Source organism: Centroberyx gerrardi, chromosome 21 (assembly GCF_048128805.1).
Source record: "Centroberyx gerrardi isolate f3 chromosome 21, fCenGer3.hap1.cur.20231027, whole genome shotgun sequence".
In the NCBI taxonomy this organism is placed as follows: domain Eukaryota; kingdom Metazoa; phylum Chordata; class Actinopteri; order Beryciformes; family Berycidae; genus Centroberyx; species Centroberyx gerrardi.
In genome coordinates this window covers 2,135,120-2,159,859 of record NC_136017.1, presented here as the reverse complement: position 1 = coordinate 2,159,859, position 24,740 = coordinate 2,135,120, and the positions used below count along the sequence as shown (strand labels likewise).

The 24,740-nt window shown below is 39.2% G+C and overlaps 1 protein-coding gene across 4 annotated transcripts in view; it reads right to left on the bottom strand.

The window, feature by feature from the left end:
- LOC139929922 (uncharacterized) overlaps nucleotides 1–24,740 on the bottom strand; it is a 451,831-nt gene that overhangs the window by 9,508 nt on the left and 417,583 nt on the right. For all 4 annotated transcript variants that reach the window (XM_078290999.1, XM_078291001.1, XM_078291000.1 and 1 more), the window contains 6 exons: nucleotides 15,903–16,013; nucleotides 15,523–15,636; nucleotides 14,410–14,488; nucleotides 14,017–14,245; nucleotides 11,968–13,768; nucleotides 11,673–11,846 (listed from right to left, as the gene is read on the bottom strand). In XM_078290999.1, the coding sequence (XP_078147125.1) occupies nucleotides 11,673–11,846; nucleotides 11,968–13,768; nucleotides 14,017–14,245; nucleotides 14,410–14,488; nucleotides 15,523–15,636; nucleotides 15,903–16,013 (2,508 nt within the window). The remainder of the gene's footprint in view (nucleotides 1–11,672; nucleotides 11,847–11,967; nucleotides 13,769–14,016; nucleotides 14,246–14,409; nucleotides 14,489–15,522; nucleotides 15,637–15,902; nucleotides 16,014–24,740) is intronic.

Below are 24,740 nucleotides of genomic sequence, written 5' to 3'. Positions count from 1 at the left end.
TGTTTCCTCTAATTGATTTTTTTAGTCATAATTGTGTTCATTCAGATTTTGGTCATAATATTGGGACAATATCAAACTGTGAATCCAGTATTGTGTATCGAACCGTGAGTTGAATTTACAAATGTACAAAATACTATAAAGACCTGCTCTTTCCAACAAATTAACCTCAGTTTTGTGGAGGTTGTAGTGTTTTGTACACAGTGTGTTAACAGAAACACAACATGTATCTGAGCTTTCACACTAGTTCTGACACTACAGAGAATCTGAGATTACAACCTAACTAGATTTTATCAGACTTCCACTAAAAGTCACAAATAAAACAATGTTCTTTATGGCCACAAAGAGAACAAATGTTGGATATTATGGCACTATGAACACCATCTACAAGCAGCAGGTGCATGATTTGAAAGACTTTAGCCTCTTCACATCGACTATACAGTCACATCATACAATGTCAGCTAGTGTATTCATCAAACAGTAATGTTACCTTGGAAGATGTTCGCCTGGTGAATTCACATCCAGATCAAGTCACAAAGACTTTCTGCCTTCATCTGTAGAGGAAACACTGACAGAGAAGACGCTGCTTATTCTCCTTCGTCAGTTCTGGGTGTCTGTGTTCATTTCATCTGAGGCTGCTGTCACATCCTCATTACTTCAGTGTCAAAGTCTAGAAACATCAGTCTGACACCAAACCGGTCTAACCTGAGGCCAGAAACCAAGTCTGAGGCAGAGAAACTACAGATCAGGTGATGTAGTTCTACTGTGTGTCCACTAGATGGAGACATTAACCACATCATCCACAGTGAACTAAACAGCAGACCAGCACACAGGGATGTAATGCATGGAGGAGGAGAAAATTATATCGCTTTTTACTTTGCACTTTATTTTATGTGACATTTAAAATATTTTAACGTATGTAGGCTATTGCTTCATGTTCTTGGTTGTAACTTGCTTCCTCAGGTCTTGAAAACAGGAAGTCATGAAACCAGCCAGGTTAAATAGCCTAAGTAAATATAATACATGAAAATATAGTTTCCACAATATTGTTGGTGAAGCATCTTTAATGTTGAACTTGTGTGATAAACCTTATTTTAACTTGTGTTTTTGTTAATTGTCAAAAAGAACCCCATTAGTCCTATATCCTATATCACTGGCAGTGTTAGTGAGAGTCAATAGAGGAATTGAACTTACGGTTTTTCCCTCAACCTGCAGGCAGAAAGCAACACAACTAATTAGGCTACTAACTACTTCTACTTTTAGACTTTAGATTTTAACATGAACACACACTAACATGTTGGAAAACCGTTAGAAGAGCGTTGAGTTGTTTTGAAGCTAAACATGCGGTTTTCACACAGACAAGCCTTTAACGGCTGAGTTGTAGATTTCCTCTTTTTCTAGTCTAAATAAGCTAACGGCAGGCGGTAACAGTCACATAACAGAGTCAGTAAAGTAAAATACACTGTAAACCGTCAGTAAACTGCTGGTTACAATACCTTTTGGTTGAGAAAATAATCTGCACCACGATGACACGTGAAAGTGAAACTAAATCAGCAGCTTCAACAAGGAAACAGAGAGAGAGAGAGAGAGAGAGAGAGAGAGAGAGAGAGAGAGAGAGAGAGAGAGAGAGAGAGAGATTGCAATGTTTCAACGTTACACAGCTCTGTTTACACATTTCTTTATTCTAGTTTATCTTTAATTATTGTAGGCCTACTTATATCAATTGTTTTTTATTTTCCACTTGCTTTGGCAATGTAATTGTATGTTTCCCATGCCAATAAAGCCCCTTTGAATTTTCTTTTTTTTGGGGGGGGAGAGCTCAGCCTCAGAAAAACAAGTCTTGTTAAAGTGTTAACAGAGACAGATGCTCATGTTCTGCTTCAGTGTGAAAATACCAGAAGCAAAAGAGAACTTTTTAAAGAACTATCAGAAAGGGGCTTCTTCTTTTTCTTTGAATATTTTGCTTGACCGAGGAAAGAATGAATCTAAAGAAACGTTTTTTTTTCTACATATGTCCGGCCTGTACCTGTCAAATATACCTGTCAATATCATAATCTGCAATGACACCAGACAACCAGCAGATGGCAATGAACCTAGTAAAAATTGACTGACATGTTTGACTCGATCGGATAAAAGATCTGCTGGATAGTCAGTAAAGTAAAATACACTGTAAACTGTCATGTAAACTGCTGCTTACAATGCCTTTTGATGGAGAAAAGAATCTGCGCTTGTTTTTGCGGGGCCTCTGGGACCGGCTTAGAAGAGTGAAAGTAGCTAACTGACTGACTGACTCCCCATTGTTGAAAGTCGCGCGAGAAGTGGCGTCAAGACCTACACAATTATGGAGGCATACGTGATATCGTTCTCTGTCATGGTGTGTTTCTGCCCCCGGATTTCAAACTGGAAAAACATGGCGGCTCGTTTGGAAACTTTCTCTTATTTTACGAAAACGGTTCACTGAAAATGTGTTTCTGAAAACATTTGAGGCGAGAAAATCTGTCTTCAGTTTTTTTCGTTCCTGAATGAACATCTGCATAGCAACAGGTGTGTCATCGTTCACTTTATTGTCCAATCACAATGTTTCTTCCGCGGAAAACGTAGTTGTCAGGCGTCGCAACCTGAGAGAGCGAGAGGGAGAAACCGAATCGAGAGAAGTTTAATTGAAATCATAGACTATTACAGACTGAAATTATTACTATTGAACAACATAGAAATTAATTCCCGGCAGAAATATCTCAAATATTAAACCCCATCTCGCCGCGACTGATGCTCAGTGGACTGACTTCATTTCAGGCTAACTGTGGTTGAAGTTCAAAATGTATATGTGTGTGTGTGTGTGTGTGTGTGTGTGTGTGTGTGTGTGTGTGTGTGCGCGCGTGCGTGTGTGCGTGCGCGCACTCAAGACTGGAAATTTAATGTTAGTATGTTTTGTTTGAATGATATCTCTAATATATTTGAATAATAATAATAGATAGGATTTCATAAGTTCTTAATGTGTGTCCAAGCAAGTATAATTAACATCACTAATATAATTGTATTGGTTGGAACAAAGCAATAAACATTAAAAAGCTTAAAAACAGAAACAACCGTTACAGAAAAAGCACATGGATTTCCCATGTGATAACACGTTTTATCACATGTAATCATGTTATCACATGTTATGAAAATGTTCCAAAACGACACATTTCCCATGTGCAAAGCACGTGTGTTCCACATATTGCCCATGTGATGTGATGTGTGAGATTCATTTCTGTAAGGGAAAACACCACTGATGATGGAATCTACATCTTTGTACAATGTAGAAAAAAAACATGAAAAAAACAGCAGATGGTGATAAAAGCTCATTTGAATAAAACAACGGCTCCTCTCGCTGCAGATGACTAGATGTACAGGTTCTGTAACAAATTATTAGGAAGGCGTAATATTCATTCACTTACTCACAGTCTATCTATCTGCCCCCTAGTGGCCGTTAGGAGACATTCAGTTCAGCACATTGCCAAGGGCAACAACAACAGAGTAAAAAGTAAGATTTAGAATGATTAGGCATGTTAAGATTAAAATAACAATCATGACAATGTCATCATCATTACAAAGCTCATAATCTGAAAACGTTTTTCTCCCCTCAGTCAAGTTGGTGACTATAATGTAATATAATATAACTTGAGTTGGGGGAAGTAACCGCTATAAACAGGGAACGTGTGTGTGTGTGTGTGTGTGTGTGTAGTTATGATGAGATAACATTATAGTTATAGTGGGGGTTGGTCACTCACAGTTAGTCTATCTGCCCCCTAGTGGCCGTTAGGAGACATTCACTCTCTCACAGTTAGTCTATCTGCCCCCTAGTGGCCGTTAGGAGACATTCACTCTCTCACAGTTAGTCTATCTGCCCCCTAGTGGCCGTTAGGAGACATTCACTCTCTCACAGTTAGTCTATCTGCCCCCTAGTGGCCGTTAGGAGACATTCACTCTCTCACAGTTAGTCTATCCTCCTGAGACCCAGCAGAAAGGTTTTGCAATTTTGATCATTTTTACATCTCAAGAGTGTTTGGGGTATAAATAACATGTTACAAATAAAAACAAATCTAAATGTACTTTTGTTTTATGGCACGTTCTCTATAGTGGACGTCAGGTCTCTATTAAACAGAAAAATTATGTTGGATCAAAGAAATTATGCATTTTCATTCATTACAATCTTAAATACAAGGTAATACATTTCAGCTGTTTTTTTTAAAGCTGAATTTTGCATTTAAAGTCGTCTGTATTAGTCTCAGAATTAATTTTTGTTTTAACAATGAACTATAAAAAGAACTTTGCACTTCATGTATCTCACAAAGGTTTTGTCTCAACATTAAATTATAAAAGCTTCTTTGCCTTTCTGAGACAGTTTTTTTTTTTTTTTACATTGATTTCATGTAATCACATGAAACAAAATATTCTATGAATTTCATAACGCATTTCTCATGAATGGTACTTCAGGAAACATGTTGTGAGAGAACATGCTCAAAGACTTGGGCATTTACTAAATTTTGAATCTGTTGATGTTGAGGTCAATACAGGTCATAGATTACTAAATGCTACTTAAAGTAATGATAGATAAACCTTAGAACTATACATGTTATTTTTAACACAAAAGTGGATGGTGGGTGATATTATCCTCTCTCCTCTGAGCTCTCATGTTCCTCCTCTGCCTCAGATTCTTCCTCTTCATCACCATCATCTGTTAACTCTGTCTGAGTCTCCCTCAACCATCCAGTTAAGAATTCTCTCTGCCTCAGTCAGTGAAAAATCTCCCACATTATAGTGGTTTTCAATCCGGCTCATCAGGACTCAGAGCCCTGCTGGTTTTTATTCTAGCCATCTAATCAGGTTCTGGTTTACACCTGGGATGACAGGTGAATGTAATTAACTGCAATTAACTACCTGGTAGGACAGAAAACCAGCAGTATTCTGGGTCCTGAAGGCCAGGATTGAGAACCACTGTATATGTAAAGTAGCCTAGGTGAAAAAAAGCAAAAACAAAAACAGTAGGAAGTCCCCGGTGTCCACTACAAAGGACATTCACAAACAATGTCTTATTCAGTGGATAAGAAATATTTATATACTGGCAAAATAAAATGTATATCACTTGGGTGGTGCTACATGTGATAAGAGATTTCATTTTGTACTGTTTGTGTCTGCAATGTGAATAAAGTGATCTGCTATATAAACTGTTTCTGTCGACTGCAACCGTTTTCATTGAATCGCCTAAAGATCACAGGTTAGAAATAGCAGCAGTACTTTATTACTTCTAGCAAGTAATGTAGTGGTGTGGTGGAGGCATACTGGGACTTCACACATACACACACACACACACACACACACACACACACACACACACACACACACACAAAATACCATGTATAAAAAGGATGATAAACTGAGTCTAGTTTCAATATTAATATGAACTGGTGTAGTAACATTGCATAAGATAAATTCTGCAAACAACTACAGACCGGCTGCTGACGTCATATCGATCTGTGGGTAGCTTATTGGCTGCTGTCTGATTGATGGACACCGAGCCGGATCTCTCGCTCTTTACGGTAAATCCTCTCCACACAGGCGGGTACACGCCGAGTTTAATCCTCCATGGTCTCCGCCGTTTACCTGCGGATCCGCTCCACTACACAGTGAAGCAGCCGACCTGCACACATGCTGTAGCCGGTACAATCCACCAGAGGGCGTCCTCACTCCACAAAAACCTCCTCCTGAACAGATCCATGACCTGAACACAATATGACCTGAATACAGAGAAGAGCTGCTGGAAACTCAGTGCAAGTTAATGTAACCAGGTATCAAGAAAATCCTTAAATTTAAATACAAGAAAATGTATCTACGAGGTCTGGGATTACTACACTCTCACATTAAAGTTATAGCATCCTGGTTCGATTGATAAAAGATAATAATACATATGAAGTTTCTAGATTATTACCTTGTTTGGACAGTGGAGGACTCATACATGACACCAGAGACAATTAAGTTTGTTTAAAACTTGTTTAAAACTTTAAATTTGAATATGAATGTTTGTCTCTTATGAAACCAAACAAGCATTTACATGCATATCACGGAACTTGGAGTACAGTATTTCACCATTTTCAAAATCATTCATGTGTAAACAAAACTTGGCCGTTAAAAATTATAATAAAACAACAACAACAACAACAACAACAAGGAAATCCTATCTAGCTGCAGCGTAATTTATAATTGTGCACAACCACGCTAAGAAATGAGCTCAGTTTTGTTTGTCATTCTTGGGTAAGTGTCCAAAAATAAATAAATAAATAAAATAAAATAAAATACTTTCTTAATGGAGCCTTTAATCCTGAAGTCTTTTTAATCCATGTAAGGAGTGATTTTACTTGAAGAGAAGAATAGATGACTGGAAAAATGAGTTTAATCCCACTTGGTCGATGTCTGCTCAGAGGTCCAATCGGCAGTGGAGAATAATAATAATAAACTTTATTTGTATAGCACCTTTCATACAAGAAATGCAGCTCAAAGTGCTTTACAGAGAAAACGGTAGCAGCCTCTTCTCGCCCTTCTCACACACAGGATCACTATTTCACAAGTAAGATTTTAGAAACAATATTCCGGCAGATACTCCGCGGCAGTACTGGTGTTTAAGCACAACATTACTTTCTTACACAGAGCTCAAACACAACGCTCTCTCTCTCTCTTCAGGAGTTTTCACAGTACACAATACACACGCGCCACCTATCGGCGCAACATGGCATTACCGCAAAATTGTATAGCCATTGCCTTGTGTGTATTTGGATCGAAAGCATCAGAACATGCAAGATAACATGAATTACTACAGTGTGATTTCGCAAGTGGGTTACATTAACACTGTCTCTGTTATCAATCCACCGGTCTGAAGACAGTTTTTACACTCTGAAATGTTTTGTTTCAGCTTCTGCTCCTGAAAAAGGTTTGTTTTCTGAGGTCAAATCAGCCTGTAGTTTAGAGTATAGGTTCCAAAATGGGATAAAATTGGGCAGATTAAGGTGTAAAAAAAGGATTTACTATGAAATTCTTGTGAAAATCATGAAACGTATAAAACCTGGAGTCAAATTTACCTTTATTTTGAGTGAGGATAGGTAAATAAAGTTCAAAAGGTGTAAAATCCTACTATAAAATGAGGAAAACTGTCCTTCTGTCTGTCTGCATCCATTTTGCTCCTCGACGGGTCGGCCAATCAATCTGAAACTGCACATGGGCATTGAGCATTGGCATAGGCAGGGACTGACGAAGCTGATTTTTCCATTTTCCCAAATGTACGCTGTTTATGCGCCTTTTGGGCAAGTCTGCACGTAGTTGTGGCGCGCGCATCCCCGGGTACGGACTAGTAGAGTTGAAAAGTGGTTTCATATGAAATGATGGATCTTGTCTTCTGCCTATTGGAGAACTTTGACATCAAATCTGACTGAGCTCTTTCTTTAATATGACTTTGATTGTAGGCTATTTTACTTTCTTACATTTTTGTATGTTGTCTGTGATTTATGTTTGACATGATGCTGCTTTCTTGATCAGTTCTCCCTGGATAAAAAAAAAGAAGTGATTTTTCACATTATTGTGAATAAACTGGTTGAATATAGGTTAAATAAAACAAAAAACAAAAAAGTCCATGAAGTGCATTACCTGAGTTGGCTGCATTAGATGTTCTTGCACCTATAGGCTATTAAAAATATGTTGTTGTTTTTTTCTTTTCATATTTCTAGATACTAAACATCAATCTGTGAATCTGAGTCTCTGACATCTTGTTTCAGCCTCTTTTCCTCTCAAGTGTTTCATTCAGATTCTCTCCAGATCCAATTTTGTTTTTCTCCTATGGCTGAAATTAAATGGATTTTTGGATCCCATTTACAAATCCTTCTATTTTTAAAATTGGTGAAATAATGTCAGTAGAAATGACATAATGATGAAGTTATTACATATTTGAACAACCTTACTGAATTTTCAAAACTATTTCTCTACCAGTCATGGTGTGGATGTTGATCTCATGAAATGCTGAATGCTGAGCTCAGTCTGTAGAGATTTTTTATTGTTTTCATCAGAATCAGCTCAACTAATAAAGAAAAGCAGAACAGAGGAACCTGAGAGCAGAAACAGTCAATATTAGTGTTGGACAGTTAAAGGCTTTAACATAATTTTACTCCTCTATTCATTTTCATGTTAGACTGAAAGGGGTCGGGGCCAGAATCCCTTATTTGGGCTGAAATTGATTCTGAGATTAAATGACTCACAATTCAAAAGAACAAGATATTGGTTTATTTTAGGGTAATTATAATTACATTTAAAAAAATCCTGTTTGAAACTGCTTGTTGGAAAAGATGAAGACCAAACAATGTTCATTTAGGATAAACTTTAATTCTGAGAAACAATTATAGAAAAGTAGATTGATGAAAAGAGAATAAAATGCCAAATAAAACAAAGTTGTAAAAGAAAGATATTTTAACCTGTCAATCATCAACAACAGACTCTAAGATGAACAACCATAACTTGATTCTGTCTGGTTTCACTTCTCATTCATTTCAGTTTCACAATAAAATGTTCATGTTCTTGTACGTGTGTGTTGTTAAAACCCTGTTCAGTTTCCCAATACACTCTGTTTACACTGACTGATGGATGTTTGTTTACAGTAATCACATGAAAATACAAACATTACTATTCTCACATTAAGATGTAGGTGAGTGTGTGAGATCCTGTCCAGAGTGAACTATCATTTCAGCAGCTGTCTTTGGTCAGCAGTCTGAATGTTTCTCTCTCCCTCCTCTATCTGACAAGAGACACTGAGGAACCAAACAGAACCTTTAACCCAAACCCAAACCCAAACCCAAACCCAAACCCAAACGCAGGGTAGAGTGGTTCAGTGAATGTGGAGTGGAAGGTGTGGATGTGGATCAGTGTGTCAGAGGAAACTCTGTAGAAGGACAGAGAGCCAGCAGACCAGTCCAGATACACTGCTACTCTCTTAGAGACAGAGGAGGAGAGGGAAGGTATGACTGTTTCTCTGTTATTGTGCCAGACAGAGTAACTATTACCAGAGCAGAACAGACTCCAGGACTTTTCATTCCTTCCAATCCAGCAGTCAGCACCCCTTCCTCTCCGTCTGATTCCTCTGTAAGTCATTCCTATAGAAACCCTTCCTTTCCTCTCGACCTCCCAGTAACAGCGACCAGTCAGACCATTTCTACACAGCAGCTGTTTCCAGCGGTCAAATCTCTCTGGGTGATCAGGATATGGCTGCTTCTCTCTCACCTCTGTCACCTTTCTGTTGTCTTCAGACAGGAAGAGGTCTCTGTTTGCTGTGTTTGGGTCCAGTGTGAGTTCACAGGCATCTGATGAGAGAACAAGACTCAATACAGCAGCAGCTTCTCATCTAATACACCTGTTGTGTTTATTATCTGTTGATTTATTAACAGATTGACTGTTCATTTCTTCAGTTTCACGATGACACATTTTGTCAGCCATCTTTTGTCAGAATAGGATTTGAATAAATAGATGTCACATACATGAGCTTTCTATTTAAATAGAAATTGAATGTTTGCTGCTTTGTTTTCATGAATATAAAACTAAATACACACTTACACTTCCTCAGACCTGGTTTCAGCCTCTGCACTCCACCATGGTCCACACTGTGGGGTTAAATAAAGTCAGATCAGCATAATCTCTTTATAATGGAAACAAATAACCTTCATATCCTTGAAAAGTGATTTTCTGATTTTCCATACAACATCACTCATATCCACCATTAAACATTAAACAGTATTTGTAAGAGACATTTCTTGTTAAAATATATATTTAGATTATATAGATTTATTGATTGTTTTGATTAATAATGATAATATTTAACATTTACTTGTGTAACATATAGTTTCTATTGCCTTAGATTAATGCTCGTCTCTCTTTAGCTAATTACTGTCAGCAGAGAAGCATCAGGTGGATTGTGCATTTACATTTTCCTTCAATAGAGAGAAGCTGTTGAGCTAGAGCACAAATTAGTTTTGACCGTGGCTTTGAACATGTCCTTTACTGTGCCTTTTCTCCTCATCCCTTTGTCTGATTAAGTAAACGGTAAAACAAAGAATGTGGAGTGAAGGGCCTTTTTTAGAGTCATGAATCAACAGTTTAAGTGAGCTTGATACATCAAGAATCAAGAAAGCTGAACTTTCAGTGTTTCTCATCTTCTCAGTGTGACAGAGAAAATGTGTGTGACTCTCAGCCTCCTAGCAGACGTTGCCTCTCCAGACCTGAGAGAGTCCAGTCTCCAGTGTGGATCCTCCAGTCCAGCAGAGAGCAGCTTCACTCCTGAGGCTCCTGGATGATTGTAGCTCAGGTCCAGCTCTCTCAGATGGGAGGGGTTGGAGCTCAGAGCTGAGGCCAGAGAAGCACAGCCTTCCTCTGTGAGCAGACAGCCTGACAGCCTGCACACACACACACACACACACACACACACACACACACACACACACACACACACACAAAACAAGGTACATAGGTAGATGTTTGTTAGTATACAGCTGTGAAAATAGTTGTGACAATGCAGTCAAATTCTGGCAAAAAGTGTAACTGTCGCAAATGCAAACAGTTGACCCAGTGATCGGCTCCATAGGCGGATTATGAGACAAAGGGCCCCTGGGCACCAGTGTTGGGCGGTAACGCGTTAGGCTACTCAGTGACACGTTACAGTAATGTGATTACTTTTTTCAGTAACAGTAGTGTAAGGGATTAGAATTTAATTACATTACAGTTTCTAATCCCAGTAACGCTCCGTTACTGCGTTACTTAAACCTGAACCTCCTTCAACCTTTTCTGTTCTCTTCTTTGACATTTTCGAAGGTTTTTTTTTTCTTCAAATCCCTGTTTGTTTTTTTCTTCATATCTTCAGGACATGCAGCACGTTTACGTCGCTACTATCTAAGAAGCAAAACAAAAGCTGGAGGGTGAGGGAGAGATGCAGACTTTCAGCAGCTGGAAGTTTTCCCGTTACTTTGAATTTATCTCAGTCAAGGATGCAAAGAACATTATCGTCCGTTGTAAACTTTGTGTGGCAGCAAACCGCTTTCCACAGTGAAAAAAACAACATCCAATTTATCAAAGCATCTGATACAACAACACAGCAACGTGAAACTCAGGGAAAAACAACCCGACAAGGAGCCTCCACTGCCAACGACAAACACACTCCGACTAAACAACAGATCTGGATTTCAGAGCAGGACGCTGGTGGACAAACAACTACTTTGCACTTTTAATGTTTGTCATAATGAATTCTTTTATGCCTTCTTATCTTATGCTATCTTTTTTCATTTCTTTTGTAAAGCACTTTAAATTGCATTCAATGTATGAAAATGTGCTATATAAATAAACGTGCTTGCTGCTTGCTTGTTTCATGGAAAGTAATTCAGAGGCTACAAAACAGTGATAAATGTTGGCATCACAACTGGTTTAAAAATCATGTAAACAGAGAAAATCCTCCACAGGTCAGGTGTTTATTTACTGACATTAACCTGCATGTAAAGCAGGATTTAAATGTGTTGAACAGACTGAAGAATCCTGACCTGAGAGACTGTTTGAGAGCACAGACCTTAGTTTGGAGAAATGTGTCAATTCAATTTAAAAAAACTGTAAATGGATCTTACCTGAGAGTCTCCAGTCTACAGTGTGGACTCTCCAGTCCAGCAGAGAGCAGCTTCACTCCTGAATCCTGCAGGTCGTTGTTACTCAGGTCCAGCTCTCTCAGACTAGAGGACTGGGAGCTGAGAACTGAAGCCAGAGCTTCACAGCTTCTCTCTGACAGATTACAGCCACTCAGCCTGAAGGATCATGAGTGATAAAGATGAATAATAGAAAATAAATAATTGAAAATATTTTTTTTTCCTCTGTATAAATATTAAGTCTAGTATATTGAATCTATCCCGTTTTCTATGCACTTACACAGATTTATTGGAGGCTTTGACCACTGGCAGCAGCCTCAGAAGAGCCTCCTCTGAAGCAGAGTATTTCTTCAGGTCAAACACGTCCAGCTCTTCTTCTGATGACAGTAAGATGAAGACCAGAGCCGACCACTGAGCAGGGGAGAGTCTGGCTCTGGAGAGACTTCCTGATCTCAGGTACTGTTGGATCTCCTCCAATAGAGAACAGTCATTCAGCTCATTCAGACAGTGGAACAGATTGATGTTTCTCTCTGGAGAGGGATTCTCCCTGATCTTCTCCTTGATGTACTGGACTGTTTCCTGATTGGTCTGTGAACTACTTCCTGTCTGTGTCAGCAGGCCTCGTAGGAGAGTCTGATTGGTCTGCAGTGAAAGACCCAGGAGGAAGCGGAGGAACAAGTCCAGGTGTCCATTTGGACTCTGTAAGGCCTTGTCCACAGCACTCTGGTAGAGCTGATTTACCTGAGATTTGTCTCTTAGTTGAGATGCTGTGGAGGTTGATTGTGGTTCTGACAGCAGATTGACACCAGAGTCGATGAATGAGACGATGACATAAACAGCAGCCAGAAACTCCTGCATGCTCAGATGGACAAAGCAGAAGACCTTGTCCTGGTACAGCCCACGCTCCTCTTTAAAGATCTGTGTGAACACTCCTGAGTACACTGAGGCTGCTCTGATATCAATGCCACACTCTGTCAGGTCGGCTTCATAGAAGATCAGGTTGCCTTTCTCCAGCTGCTCAAAAGCCAGTTTTCCCAGAGAGAGAATCATCTTCCTGCTCTCTGTAGTCCAGTGTGGATCTGTCTCAGCTCTCTCATGATACTTGACGTTCCCCTGTTTGGACTGAACCACCAGGAAGTGGATGTACATCTCAGTCAGGGTCTTGGGCAGGTCTCCTCTCTCACTGGTTTTCAACACATGGTCCAGAACTGTAGCAGTGATCCAGCAGAAGACTGGGATGTGGCACATGATGTGGAGGCTTCGTGAAGTCTTGATGTGGGAGATGATTCTGCTGGCCTGCTCCTCATCTCTGAATCTCTTCCTGAAGTACTCCTCCTTCTGTGGGTCAGTGAAGCCTCTCACCTCTGTCACCATGTCAACACACTCAGGAGGGATCTGATTGGCTGCTGCAGGTCGTGTGGTTATCCAGAGATGAGCAGAGGGAAGCAGTTTCCCTGTGATGAGGTTTGTCAGCAGCACATCCACTGAGGTTGACTCTTTAACATTAGTCAGGATCTTGTTGTTCTGGAAGTCTAGAGGAAGTCGACACTCATCCAGACCGTCAAAGATGAACACAACCTGGAACTTGTCAAACCTGCAGATTCCTGATTCTTTGGTCTCAGTAAAGAAGTGATGAAGAAGTTCCACCAAGCTGTACTTTTTCCCTTTCAGCAGATTCAGCTCTCGGAAAGTCAGCGGAAATATGAACTGTATATCCTGGTTGGCTTTGTCTTCAGCCCAGTCCAGAGTGAACTTCTGTGTTAAGACTGTTTTCCCAATGCCAGCCACTCCCTTTGTCATCAATGTTCTGATTGGTTTATCTCTTCCAGGTAAGGGTTTAAAGCTATCTTCACATTTGATTGGTGTTTCTGGTCTCACTGGTTTCCTGGATGCTGCTTCAATCTGTCTGACCTCATGTTCATCATTGACCTCTCCACTCCCTCCCTCTGTGATGTGAAGGTCTGTGTAGATCTGATTCAGAAGTGTTGGGTTTCCTGCTTTAGCAATCCCCTCAAACACACACTGAAACTTCTCCTTCAGATCAGATTTGAGTTGATGTTGGCAGATGGGAGCAAAAGTTTCTGAATGAACAAACAACAAATGAAATCAATGAGTGGATTTCAGTGTGGATGTATATATTTCCCCACTCCATGATATCTATTCAGCTCATCAGTAGCGGACAAACATGTTCTGACTGTGTTTGCAGAATTGTATAGATCTGAAGCAGATGCGTACAGCATATTTACAGCAGAGTTTGGAAATGTAAACATCTTTCATTTCTCTACCATTTCCTCTTTCCATCATGTTAAACCTGTTAAAAGCCTCTTACTGCTCTGCAGAGAGTCAGCCAGCTCCTCCTGCTTCATTCTCCTCAGGAAGTGCAGTGTGATCTCCAGAAAAGCCTCTCTGCTGCTCCTCCTCTGCTCTTCCTCCTCACTGTCCACCACCTCCTCATCCTCCCTCTGCTTCTCTGAGCATTCTGGGTAATCTGGACTCAGAACCCTCTGGACCCTTTTCAGCTCGTTCTTCACAAAAGTGACAATGTTCTCCTCAAGAAGCTGGAACAGAATACAAAATCGTGCAACACAACATCACATCCATCTTGCATGGTTTGAAAGCCCACTGGTCTAAAGAGTGCAGCATGGAGACTATAATGACCAGAATGGTTGATTTGCATTTTCTTTGTAGCTGAAGTAAAATGTGTTGTTGTACATTTACACACCATAAATATGGAGTCCAGGTCTGTTTGATGCTCCTGAGCAGACTGGCCACTGGAAACCTCTTTCCTTTGCTGGTGAACTCTGTGGAGAAAACATTAAGTATTAGGTCTCCAGATAACAACACACACACGCACACACACACACACACACACACACACACACACGTTGTTTAAAGTGTTCTGGCATGATGAATCCTGGCAGAAACACAGTCATTCTTCCAAGACATTCATTCATTTCATGAGGCTTTCCCGGAAATACTCACAACTCAAGTAGTACAAGAAATGCGTTGTTCATTCATGACAACCTGGCACTAGTCAAGTATCTCTTTGCAGGAGCGGTGAAGGTGAGATCCTACAGCAGACTGTTGAACCTAAACTCTGAGCTCCACATCAAAACCATTTATTTTTGCACCAACCCTTACTGTCTAAATAAATAAATAATGCTACCTCTCTTTCACTAATGTATTTATTATTAGGCTACACCAAATTCAAATGTGCTTTAGTCTACATTAATACCCCCTGCCTCATGCAGTCAGCTATTTTGCACTGTTCTAAGCAAACCCCAGGCTGATCAACAACATTGTGGTTTATGAGCCTGAAAATTCAGTAAATATTTTCCTCCAACTGGTGAAATTATAATGGTCAGCTGGGTCGATATCACACACCAGCCTACATCCACAAGGCCGCCTGTCAGTCACAGCTGTACTGAAATGGCAGCATTACAAATAATATACAGAAGAATATACATTTAGAATCTACAGGAGACAAGATGAAGTGAACTGTTGGAGGCTATAAATGATGTGTTTTAAAATTAAGGTTTCTTCAATCGACTTGTTGTGCTTTCAGATTGTGCAATTTGTCATCATGAAGTCCTTTGGGAAACGCATGTGAAAATTTTAAGAACTCTCTTCAAGTAAAGTGTGAAATATGTTGTGAGTATTTAAGACACATTGTTATCAGGAAAGCCAGTCCTGATTATTGGATGTGATGTTTTGAAAGAGGAAACTAAATCAACAGAGTATGAAGGGCCGGACCAATTCTATATCTCATGACTTCATTCCTCTTCCTTCTCAGGAGAGATGGATAACAACAAACTCATCTGTTTTAAATTCTTACCTTTGCTCAGCAGAGTGCTGTCCATCTTTGAAGTCAATATGGCGACGCTTAGACCGGTCGCTCTTCATGGAAACACAGCTGGGTTCAGGGGAGTCTGGTCTCTCCTGCTGGATCCTGATAGAAACACAGAATTGACAAAGGAAGGGTAGTTTTAATCTCAAGAAAATCAGGATTTTGAGCAGAAGGTCACCAGTTCAAATCCCACAACCAGATAGAAAATCTGTGAGAAGAGAGTGAATGAATAATGTTCTCCCCTTCCTCATCATTGTAGCCGGCAAACTTTCCTTACATGAAAAAGGTTAAAAAACAAGAGCGATGTTACATATTATTGTCAATATCTTACTCTCTTCAGGGGGTTTAGTAACATTATGTTGACTTACCTTGTTTCAGAAAGATGTTTTCTTTTAAAATTTCGAGGTGGCTCCATAGACCGGTCGCTCTTCATGGACACACAGCTGGGTTCAGGGGAGTCTGGTCTCTCCTGCTGGATCCTGATAGAAACATTATGAACACAGTGAAGGTATCTGTGTCCTTATGAAGAAGACTATTTTACTTTCTTAGTAATGCTAACATACTAAGATAATGATGACTTACATATTTTCAGAGGGATGTTTATCTTTAAATTTAATAGGAGGATCCATAGACCAGTCACTCTTCATGGACACACAGCTGGGTTCAGGGGAGTCTGGCCTCTCCTGCTGGACTGGGCTTCAACACAACAGAGACAGAGCTTTCACTCTGAATAATGATGCTGTAATGATTTCACTGCTGAGCTCTGAGATGGAGAACAGTCATGGACAGTTAGAGATCCTCATCTTACCTCTTAGCTTTGGTCCGGCTGTCATGTTCCCCAGACAGAATGGTTTTAGAGGGAGGGAGCCCCTCCTCTCTCTCCTCAGACTGACTCATAGTAGAGCGAACACCTTTACACAAACACACCCAACATGCTGTTAGCTGGACTGATTCATTACAACAAGGTTTCCATTACAGGATATATCACTTCTGCTGTTGTGATCATTCCTGACAGAAAATGTCAAATATACACTGAGTGTTCGGAATGTAATGAACGTTTGTGACATTTTTTTTTTTGCAATTTCAGCTGCCTATTATCTAACAAATGACATTGAGAACTATCTTTTCTCTTTTGCATTGTTTGAACACTACAGAGTGCAAGGCTAGTAAGTTTTAGCTTCGGTCATGAGAGGTCCAAGTTGTTTCTGTTCACATTACTTTTCTAGTGAGAAATTTCCCTGGAATTTCCCTTTTGTTTCCTCTAATTGATTTTTTCAGTCATAATTGTGTTCATTCAGATTTTGGTCAAAATATTGGGACAATATCAAACTGTGAATCCAGTATTGTGTATCGAACCGTGAGTTGAATTTACAAATGTACAAAATACTAGAAAGACCTGCTCTTTCCAACAATTTAACCTCATTTTTGTGGAGGTTGTAGTGTTTTGTACACAGTGTGTTAACAGAAACACAACATGTATCTGAGCTTTCACACTAGTTCTGACACTACAGAGAATCTGAGATTACAACCTAACTAGATTTGATCATACTTCCACTAAAAGTCACAAATAAAACAATGTTCTTTATGGCCACAAAGAGAACAAATGCTGGATATTATGACACTATGAACACCATCTACAATCAGCAGGTACATGATTTAAAAGACTTTAGCCTCTTCACATCGACTATACAGTCACATCATACAATGTCAGCTAGTGTATTCATCAAACAGTAATGTTACCTTGGAAGATGTTCGCCTGGTGAATTCACATCCAGATCAAGTCACAAAGACTTTCTGCCTTCATCTGTAGAGGAAACAGTGACAGAGAAGACGCTGCTTATTCTTCTTCGTCAGTTCTGGGTGTCTGTGTTAATTTCATCTGAGGCTGCTGTCACTTGTCAAAGTCTGAGGCAGAGAAATCACAGATCAGGTGATGTATTTCTACTGTGTGTCCACTAGATGGAGACTTTAACCACATCATCTACAGTGAACTAAACACCAGCCCCGCACATAGGGATGTAATGCATGGAGGAGAAATTTATATCGATTTAAAATTCATTGACAGAGCGATAATGAGAGTGTCGATCTAAAATCTGTCTGACTTCACACAAAATGACAGCTGCAATATAATTTACTGTCTTTTGATTACATTGTTTTACTTTGCACTTTATTTTATGTGACATTTAAAATATTTTAATGTATGTAGGCTGTTGCTTCATGTTCTTGGTTGTAACTTGCTTCCTCAGGTCTTGAAAACAGGAAGTCATGAAACCAGCCAGGTTAAATAGCCTAAGTAAATATAATACATGAAAATATAGTTTCCACAATATTGTTGGTGAAGCATCTTTAATGTTGAACTTGTGTGATAAACCTTATTTTAACTTGTGTTTTTGTTAATTGTCAAAAAGCATCCCATTAGTCCTATATCCTATATCACTGGCAGTGTTAGTGAGAGTCAATAGAGGAATTGATTAACTAAATCAGCAACACAACTAATTAGGCTACTAACTACTTCTACTTTTAGACTTAACATGAACACACACTAACACGTTGGAAAACCGTTAGAAGAGCGTTGAGTTGTTTTGAAGCTAAACATCCGGTTTTCACACAGACAAGCCTTTAACGGCTGAGTTGTAGATTTCCTCTTGTTCTAGTCTAAATAAGCTAACGGCAGGCGGTAACAGTCACATAACAGAGTCAGTAAAGTAAAATACACTGTAAACCGTCAGTAAACTGCTGGTTACAATACCTTTTGGTGGAGAAAATAATCTGCACCACGATGACACGTGAAAGTGAAACTAAATCAGCAGCTTCAACAAGGAAACCTGGAGAGAGAGAGAGAGAGAGAGAGAGAGAGAGAGAGAGAGAGAGAGAGAGAGAGAGAGAGAGAGAGAGAGAGAGATTGCAATGTTGCAACGTTACACAGCTCTGTTTACACATTTCTTTATTCTAGTTTATCTTTAATTATTGTAGGCCTACTTATATCAATTGTTTTTTATTTTCCACTTGCTTTGGCAATGTAATTGTATGTTTCCCATGCCAATAAAGCCCCTTTGAATAATTTTTTTTTTTTTTTTTTGGGGGGGGGGGGGGGGGAGCTCAGAAAAACAAGTCTTGTTAAAGTGTTAACAGAGACAGATGCTCATGTTCTGCTTCAGTGTGAAAATACCAGAAGCAAGAGAGAACTTTTTAAAGAACTATCAGAAAGGGGCTTCTTCTTTTTCTTTGAATATTTTGCTTGACCGAGGAAAGAATTAATCTAAAGAAATGTTTTTTTTTCTACATATGGCCGGCCTGTACCTGTCAAATATACCTGTCAATATCATAATCTGCAATGACACCAGACAACCAGCAGAGGGCAATGAACCTAGTAAAAATTGACTGACATGTTTGACTCGATCGGAAAAAAAGATCTGCTGGATAGTCAGTAAAGTAAAATACACTGTAAACTGTCATGTAAACTGCTGCTTACAATGCCTTTTGATGGAGAAAAGAATCTGCGCTTGTTTTTGCGGGGCCTCTGGGACCGGCTTAGAAGAGTGAAAGTAGCTAACTGACTGACTGACTCCCCATTGTTAAAAGTCGCGCGAGAAATTTTGTCAAGACCTACACAATTAAGGAGGCATACATGATATCGTGCACTGTCATGGTGTGTTTCTGCCCCCGGATTTCAAACTGGAAAAATATGGCGGCTCGTTTGGAAACTTTCTCTTATATTACGAAAACGGTTCACCGAAAATGTGTTTCTGAAAACATTTGAGGCGAGAGAATCTGTCTTCAGTTTTTTTCGTTCCTGAATGAACGTCCGCATAGCAACAGGTGTGTCATCGTTCACTTTATTGTCCAATCACAATGTTTCTTCCGCGGAAAACGTAGTTGTCAGGCGTCGCAACCTGAGAGAGCGAGAGGGAGAAACCGAATCGATAGAAGTTGAATTGAAATCATAGACTATTACAGACTGAAATTATTACTATTGAACAACATAGAAATTAATTCCCGGCAGAAATATCTCAAATATTAAACCCCATCTCGCCGCGACTGATGCTCAGTGGACTGACTTCATTTCAGACTAACTGTGGTTGAAGTTCAAAATGCATATGTGTGTGTGTGTGTGTGTGTGTGTGTGTGTGTGTGTGTGTGTGTGTGTGTGTGTGCGCGCGCGCGCGCGCGCGCACTCAAGACTGGAAATTTAATGTTAGTATGTTATGTTTGAATGATATCTCTAATATATTTGAATAATAATAATAGATAGGATTTCATAAGTTCTTAATGTGTGTCCAAGCAAGTATAATTAACATCACTAATATAATTGTATTGGTTGGAACAAAGCAATAAACATTAAAAAGCTTAAAAACAGAAACAACCGTTACAGAAAAAACACATGAATTTCCCATGTGATAACACGTTTTATCACATGTAATCATGTTATCACATGTTATGAAAATGTTCCAAAACGACACACTTCCCATGTGCAAAGCACGTGTGTTCCACATATTGCCCATGTGATGTGATGTGTGAGATTAATTTCTGTAAGGGAAAACACCACTGATGATGGAATCTACATCTTTGTACAATGTAGAAAAAAAACATGAAAAAACAGCAGATGGTGATAAAAGCTGATTTGAATAAAACAACGGCTCCTCTCACTGCGGATGACTAGATCTACTGGTTCTGTAGCAAATTATTAGGAATGCGTTTAATATTCATTCACTTACTCACAGTTTTTCTATCTGCCCCCTAGTGGCCGTTAGGAGACATTCAGTTCAGTTCAATTCAATAAGGCATTATTGTCATGACCATATACAGTACCCACAGTATTGCCAAAGCACATTGCCAAGGGCAACAACAACAGAGTAAAAAGTAAGAATTAGAATGATTAGGCCTGTTAAGATTAAAATAACAATCATGACAATGTCATCATCATTACAAAGCTCATAATCTGAAAACGTTTTTCTCCCCTCAGTCAAGTTGGTGACTATAATGTAATATAATATAACTTGAGTTGGGGGAAGTAACCGCTATAAACAGGGAACGTGTGTGTGTGTGTGTGTAGTTGTGATGAGATAACATTATAGTTATAGTGGGGGTCGGTCACTCACAGTTAGTCTATCTGCCCCCTAGTGGCCGTTAGGAGACATTCACTCTCACAGTTAGTCTATCTGCCCCCTAGTGGCCGTTAGGAGACATTCACTCTCTCAGAGTTGGTCTATCTGCCCCCTAGTGGCCGTTAGGAGACATTCACTCTCTCACAGTTAGTCTATCCTCCTGAGACCCAGCAGAAAGGTTTTGCAATTTTGATCATTTTTACATCTCAAGAGTGTTTGGGGTATAAATAACATGTTACAAATAAAAACAAATCTAAATGTACTTTTGTTTTATGGCACGTTCTCTATAGTGGACGTCAGGTCTCTATTAAACAGAAAAATTATGTTGGATCAAATAAATTATGCATTTTCATTCATTACAATCTTAAATACAAGGTAATACATTTCAGCTGTTTTTTTAAAGCAGAATTTTGCATTTAAAGTCGTCTGTATTAGTCTCAGAATTCATTTTTGTTTTGACAATGAACTATAAAAAGAATTTTGCACTTCATGTATCTCACAAAGGTTTTGTCTCAACATTAAATTATAAAAGCTTCTTTGCCTTTCTGAGACAGCTTTTTTTTTTTTTACATTGATTTCATGTAATCACATGAAACAAAATATTCTATGAACTTCATAGCGTATTTCTCATGAATGGTACTTCAGGAAACATGTTGTGAGAGAACATGCTCAAAGACTTTGGCATTTACCAAATTTTGAATCTGTGGAGATCAGTTTTGTTGATGTTGAGGTCAATACAGGTCATAGATTACTAAATGCCACTTTAAGTAATGATAGATAAACCTTAGAACTATAGATGTTATTTTTAACACAAAAGTGGATGGTGGGTGATATTATCCTCCCTCCTCTGAGCTCTCATGTTCCTCCTCTGCCTCAGATTCTTCCTCTTCATCACCATCATCTGTTAACTCTGTCTGAGTCTCCCTCAACCATCCAGTTAAGAATTCTCTCTGCCTCAGTCAGTGAAAAATCTCCCACATTATAGTGGTTTTCAATCCAGCTCATCAGGACTCAGAGCCCTGCTGGTTTTTATTCTAGCCATCTAATCAGGTTCTGGTTTACACCTTGGACGACAGGTGAATGTAATTAACTGCAATTAACTACCTGGTAGGACAGAAAACCAGCAGTATTCTGGGTCCTCCTGATGGCCAGGATTGAGAACCACTGTATATGTAAAGTAGCCTAGGTGAAAAAACAAAAACAAAAACAGTAGGAAGTCCCAGGGGGGTATTCCAGAAAGCAGGATTGGCAAGTTATCCAGATCTGTTAACTCAGAATTCACAGAAATCCAGGATTTTCTGTTCTAAAAACTGAGATCAAAGTAAATCTAGATCAGTTACTATGGCAATTTATGTTCTCAAGCTAACCTGCTCTGTGGCAGGTTTACTTGAGGCTGACTTGAGTTAAACCCAACTGAGCCTGCAGCATTTAAGAATCACACAAGTCCGTTTGTTCAACTTTTCTGGAAAATGGCTTTAAACCTGTCTTGAAGATCCCGTTGACGTGGAAACTCAAATTATTTGCAGGGCTTTACTTCGAAAGAGACTGCGATATATTTTATCACACCCACCTGTAGCATATCATCGCGAGTGTTACCGTTTTTCAGAAGAGTCAATTTATCTAGCCTTCTTCTGACCTCTGTACACATGTTATGCATTGCCCTTCGTTTATTCGCTACTGGAAGCTTTCTGTATAACATTGTAGATAGAGATAAGAGATAAATATTAATTATGAATGTGATAAACCTACCCTTTATGTTGGCACGTGTGTCCTGGGCGTAGTAGTTGGCTCTGATGTGCTCCTTCATGCCATCAGTTATCTACCACTGTTCAAAGACAGGGCCAGCTCCTACGAGTTTGAATTATGTTCTTATACTTTTTTTAAAAATTTGTTGCCAAGTGCATTTCATGCCGCCTGGATTAGGCTACACCTAAATTAAATGTAAAAAAATAATTAAGAGTGTACAATTCAGGCAGTAGCCTATGTTGCATCCTTCCTATTAATTAAACATTAGTTTACAGAGGTATGTTAAATGTTGAATGACTAAAACAAGCATTAAACTTGATAGTTAACTCACGCATTAACTCTATCTACAATTTTTTGCCATGCCAAGTCTCACAAGTGTTGCTGATGTGTATTTATTTTATTTTTTTGCTGAAATTCACTACAAGCTGTCATTAATATTTCTTGTTCAGCTGGAGTGAAATATGACGCTCTGCTCTGCTTGTCGCCTCTGAATCCATCATTAATCCTATTTTCAGTCCTCGATTGAGGATGGCTTTATAAATTCACCGTGAACGCGCATAGTTCAGTCTCAACCTATCCGGAGTTGATGAAGCCCGATCACTGAAATCTGAATTAGTTGTTCTGGAACCGAAAATCCCCGCTATGCCGTGTCTAGCTCACTCAAGTCAGAATTCAGGATTTAGTTTAGGATTTCTTAAACCGTCTTTCTGGAATACCCCTCTGGTGTCCACTACAAAGGACATTCACAAACAATGTCTTATTCAGTGGATAAGAAATATTTCATATTTCTGAAAATCCACTTAGCTATAGCTATAATAACTTTAAAAACAGAAATAGTTAATTTTTTGAATTTTTTTGATTTTTTGAAGATCACTGGAAAGCCCATTATGTCCTCTTTAAGATACATCAGGTTTCAACACAGTGGCATGTATGGACTTACAGTAACCAGAGTCCTGCCGGGTCTCTGAAGGATATCTGCCCCCTAGTGGCCGTTAGGAGACATTCACTCTCTCACAGTTGGTCTATCTGCCCCCTAGTGGCCGTTAGGAGACATTCACTCTCACAGTTAGTCTATCTGCCCCCTAGTGGCCGTTAGCAGGCTTGACAATGTCTCCCGTCTTCTGTGTTCATTTAGTTTGATCCAAAGTCTACTGGATGTTTGACCAATGTAATATTTTTTTTTGCACTGGCAAAATAAAATGTTTATCACTTGGGTGGTGCTACATGTGATAAGAGGTTTAATTTTTTGCTCTTTGTGTCTGCAATGTGAATAAAGTGATCTGCTATATAAACTGTTTCTGTCGACTGCAACCATTTTCATTGAATCGCCTAAAGATCACAAGTTAGAAATAGTAGTAGTACTTTATTACTTCTAGCAAGTAATGTAGTGGTGTGGTGGAGGCATACTGGGACTTCACACATACACACACACACACACACACACACACACACACACACACACACACACACACACTACCATGTATAAAAAGAATGACAAACTGAGTCTAGTTTCAATATTAATATGAACTGGTGTAGTAACATTGCATAAGATAAATTCTGCAAACAACTACAGACCGGCTGCTGACGTCATATCGATCTGTTGGTAGCTTATTGGCTGCTGTCTGATTGATGGACACCGAGCCGGATCTCTCGCTCTTTACGGTAAATCCTCTCCACACAGGCGGGTACACGCCGAGTTTAATCCTCCATGGTCTCCGCCGTTTACCTGCGGATCCGCTCCACTACACAGTGAAGCAGCCGACCTGCACACATGCTGTAGCCGGTACAATCCACCAGAGGGCGTCCTCACTCCACAGAAACCTCCTCCTGAACAGATCCATGACCTGAACACAATATGACCTGAACACAGAGAAGAGCTGCTGGAAACTCTGTGCAAGTTAATGTAACCAGGTATCAAGAAAATCCTTAAATTTAAATACAAGAAAATGTATCTACAAGGTCTGGGATTACTACACTCTCACATTAAAGTTATAGCATCCTGGTTCGATTGATAAAAGATAATAATACATATGAAGTTTCTAGATTATTACCTTGTTTGGACAGTGGAGGACTCATACATGACAACAGAGACAATTAAGTTTGTTTAAAACTTGTTTAAAACTTTAAATTTGAATATGAATGTTTGTCTCTTATGAAACCAAACAAGCATTTACATGCATATCACGGAACCTGGAGTACAGTATTTCACCATTCTCAAAATCATTCATGTGTAAACAAAACTTGGCCGTTAAAAATTATAATAAAACAACAACAACAACAAGGAAATCCTATCTAGCTGCAGCGTAATTTATAATTGTGCACAACCACGCTAAGAGTTATGAGCTCAGTTTTGTT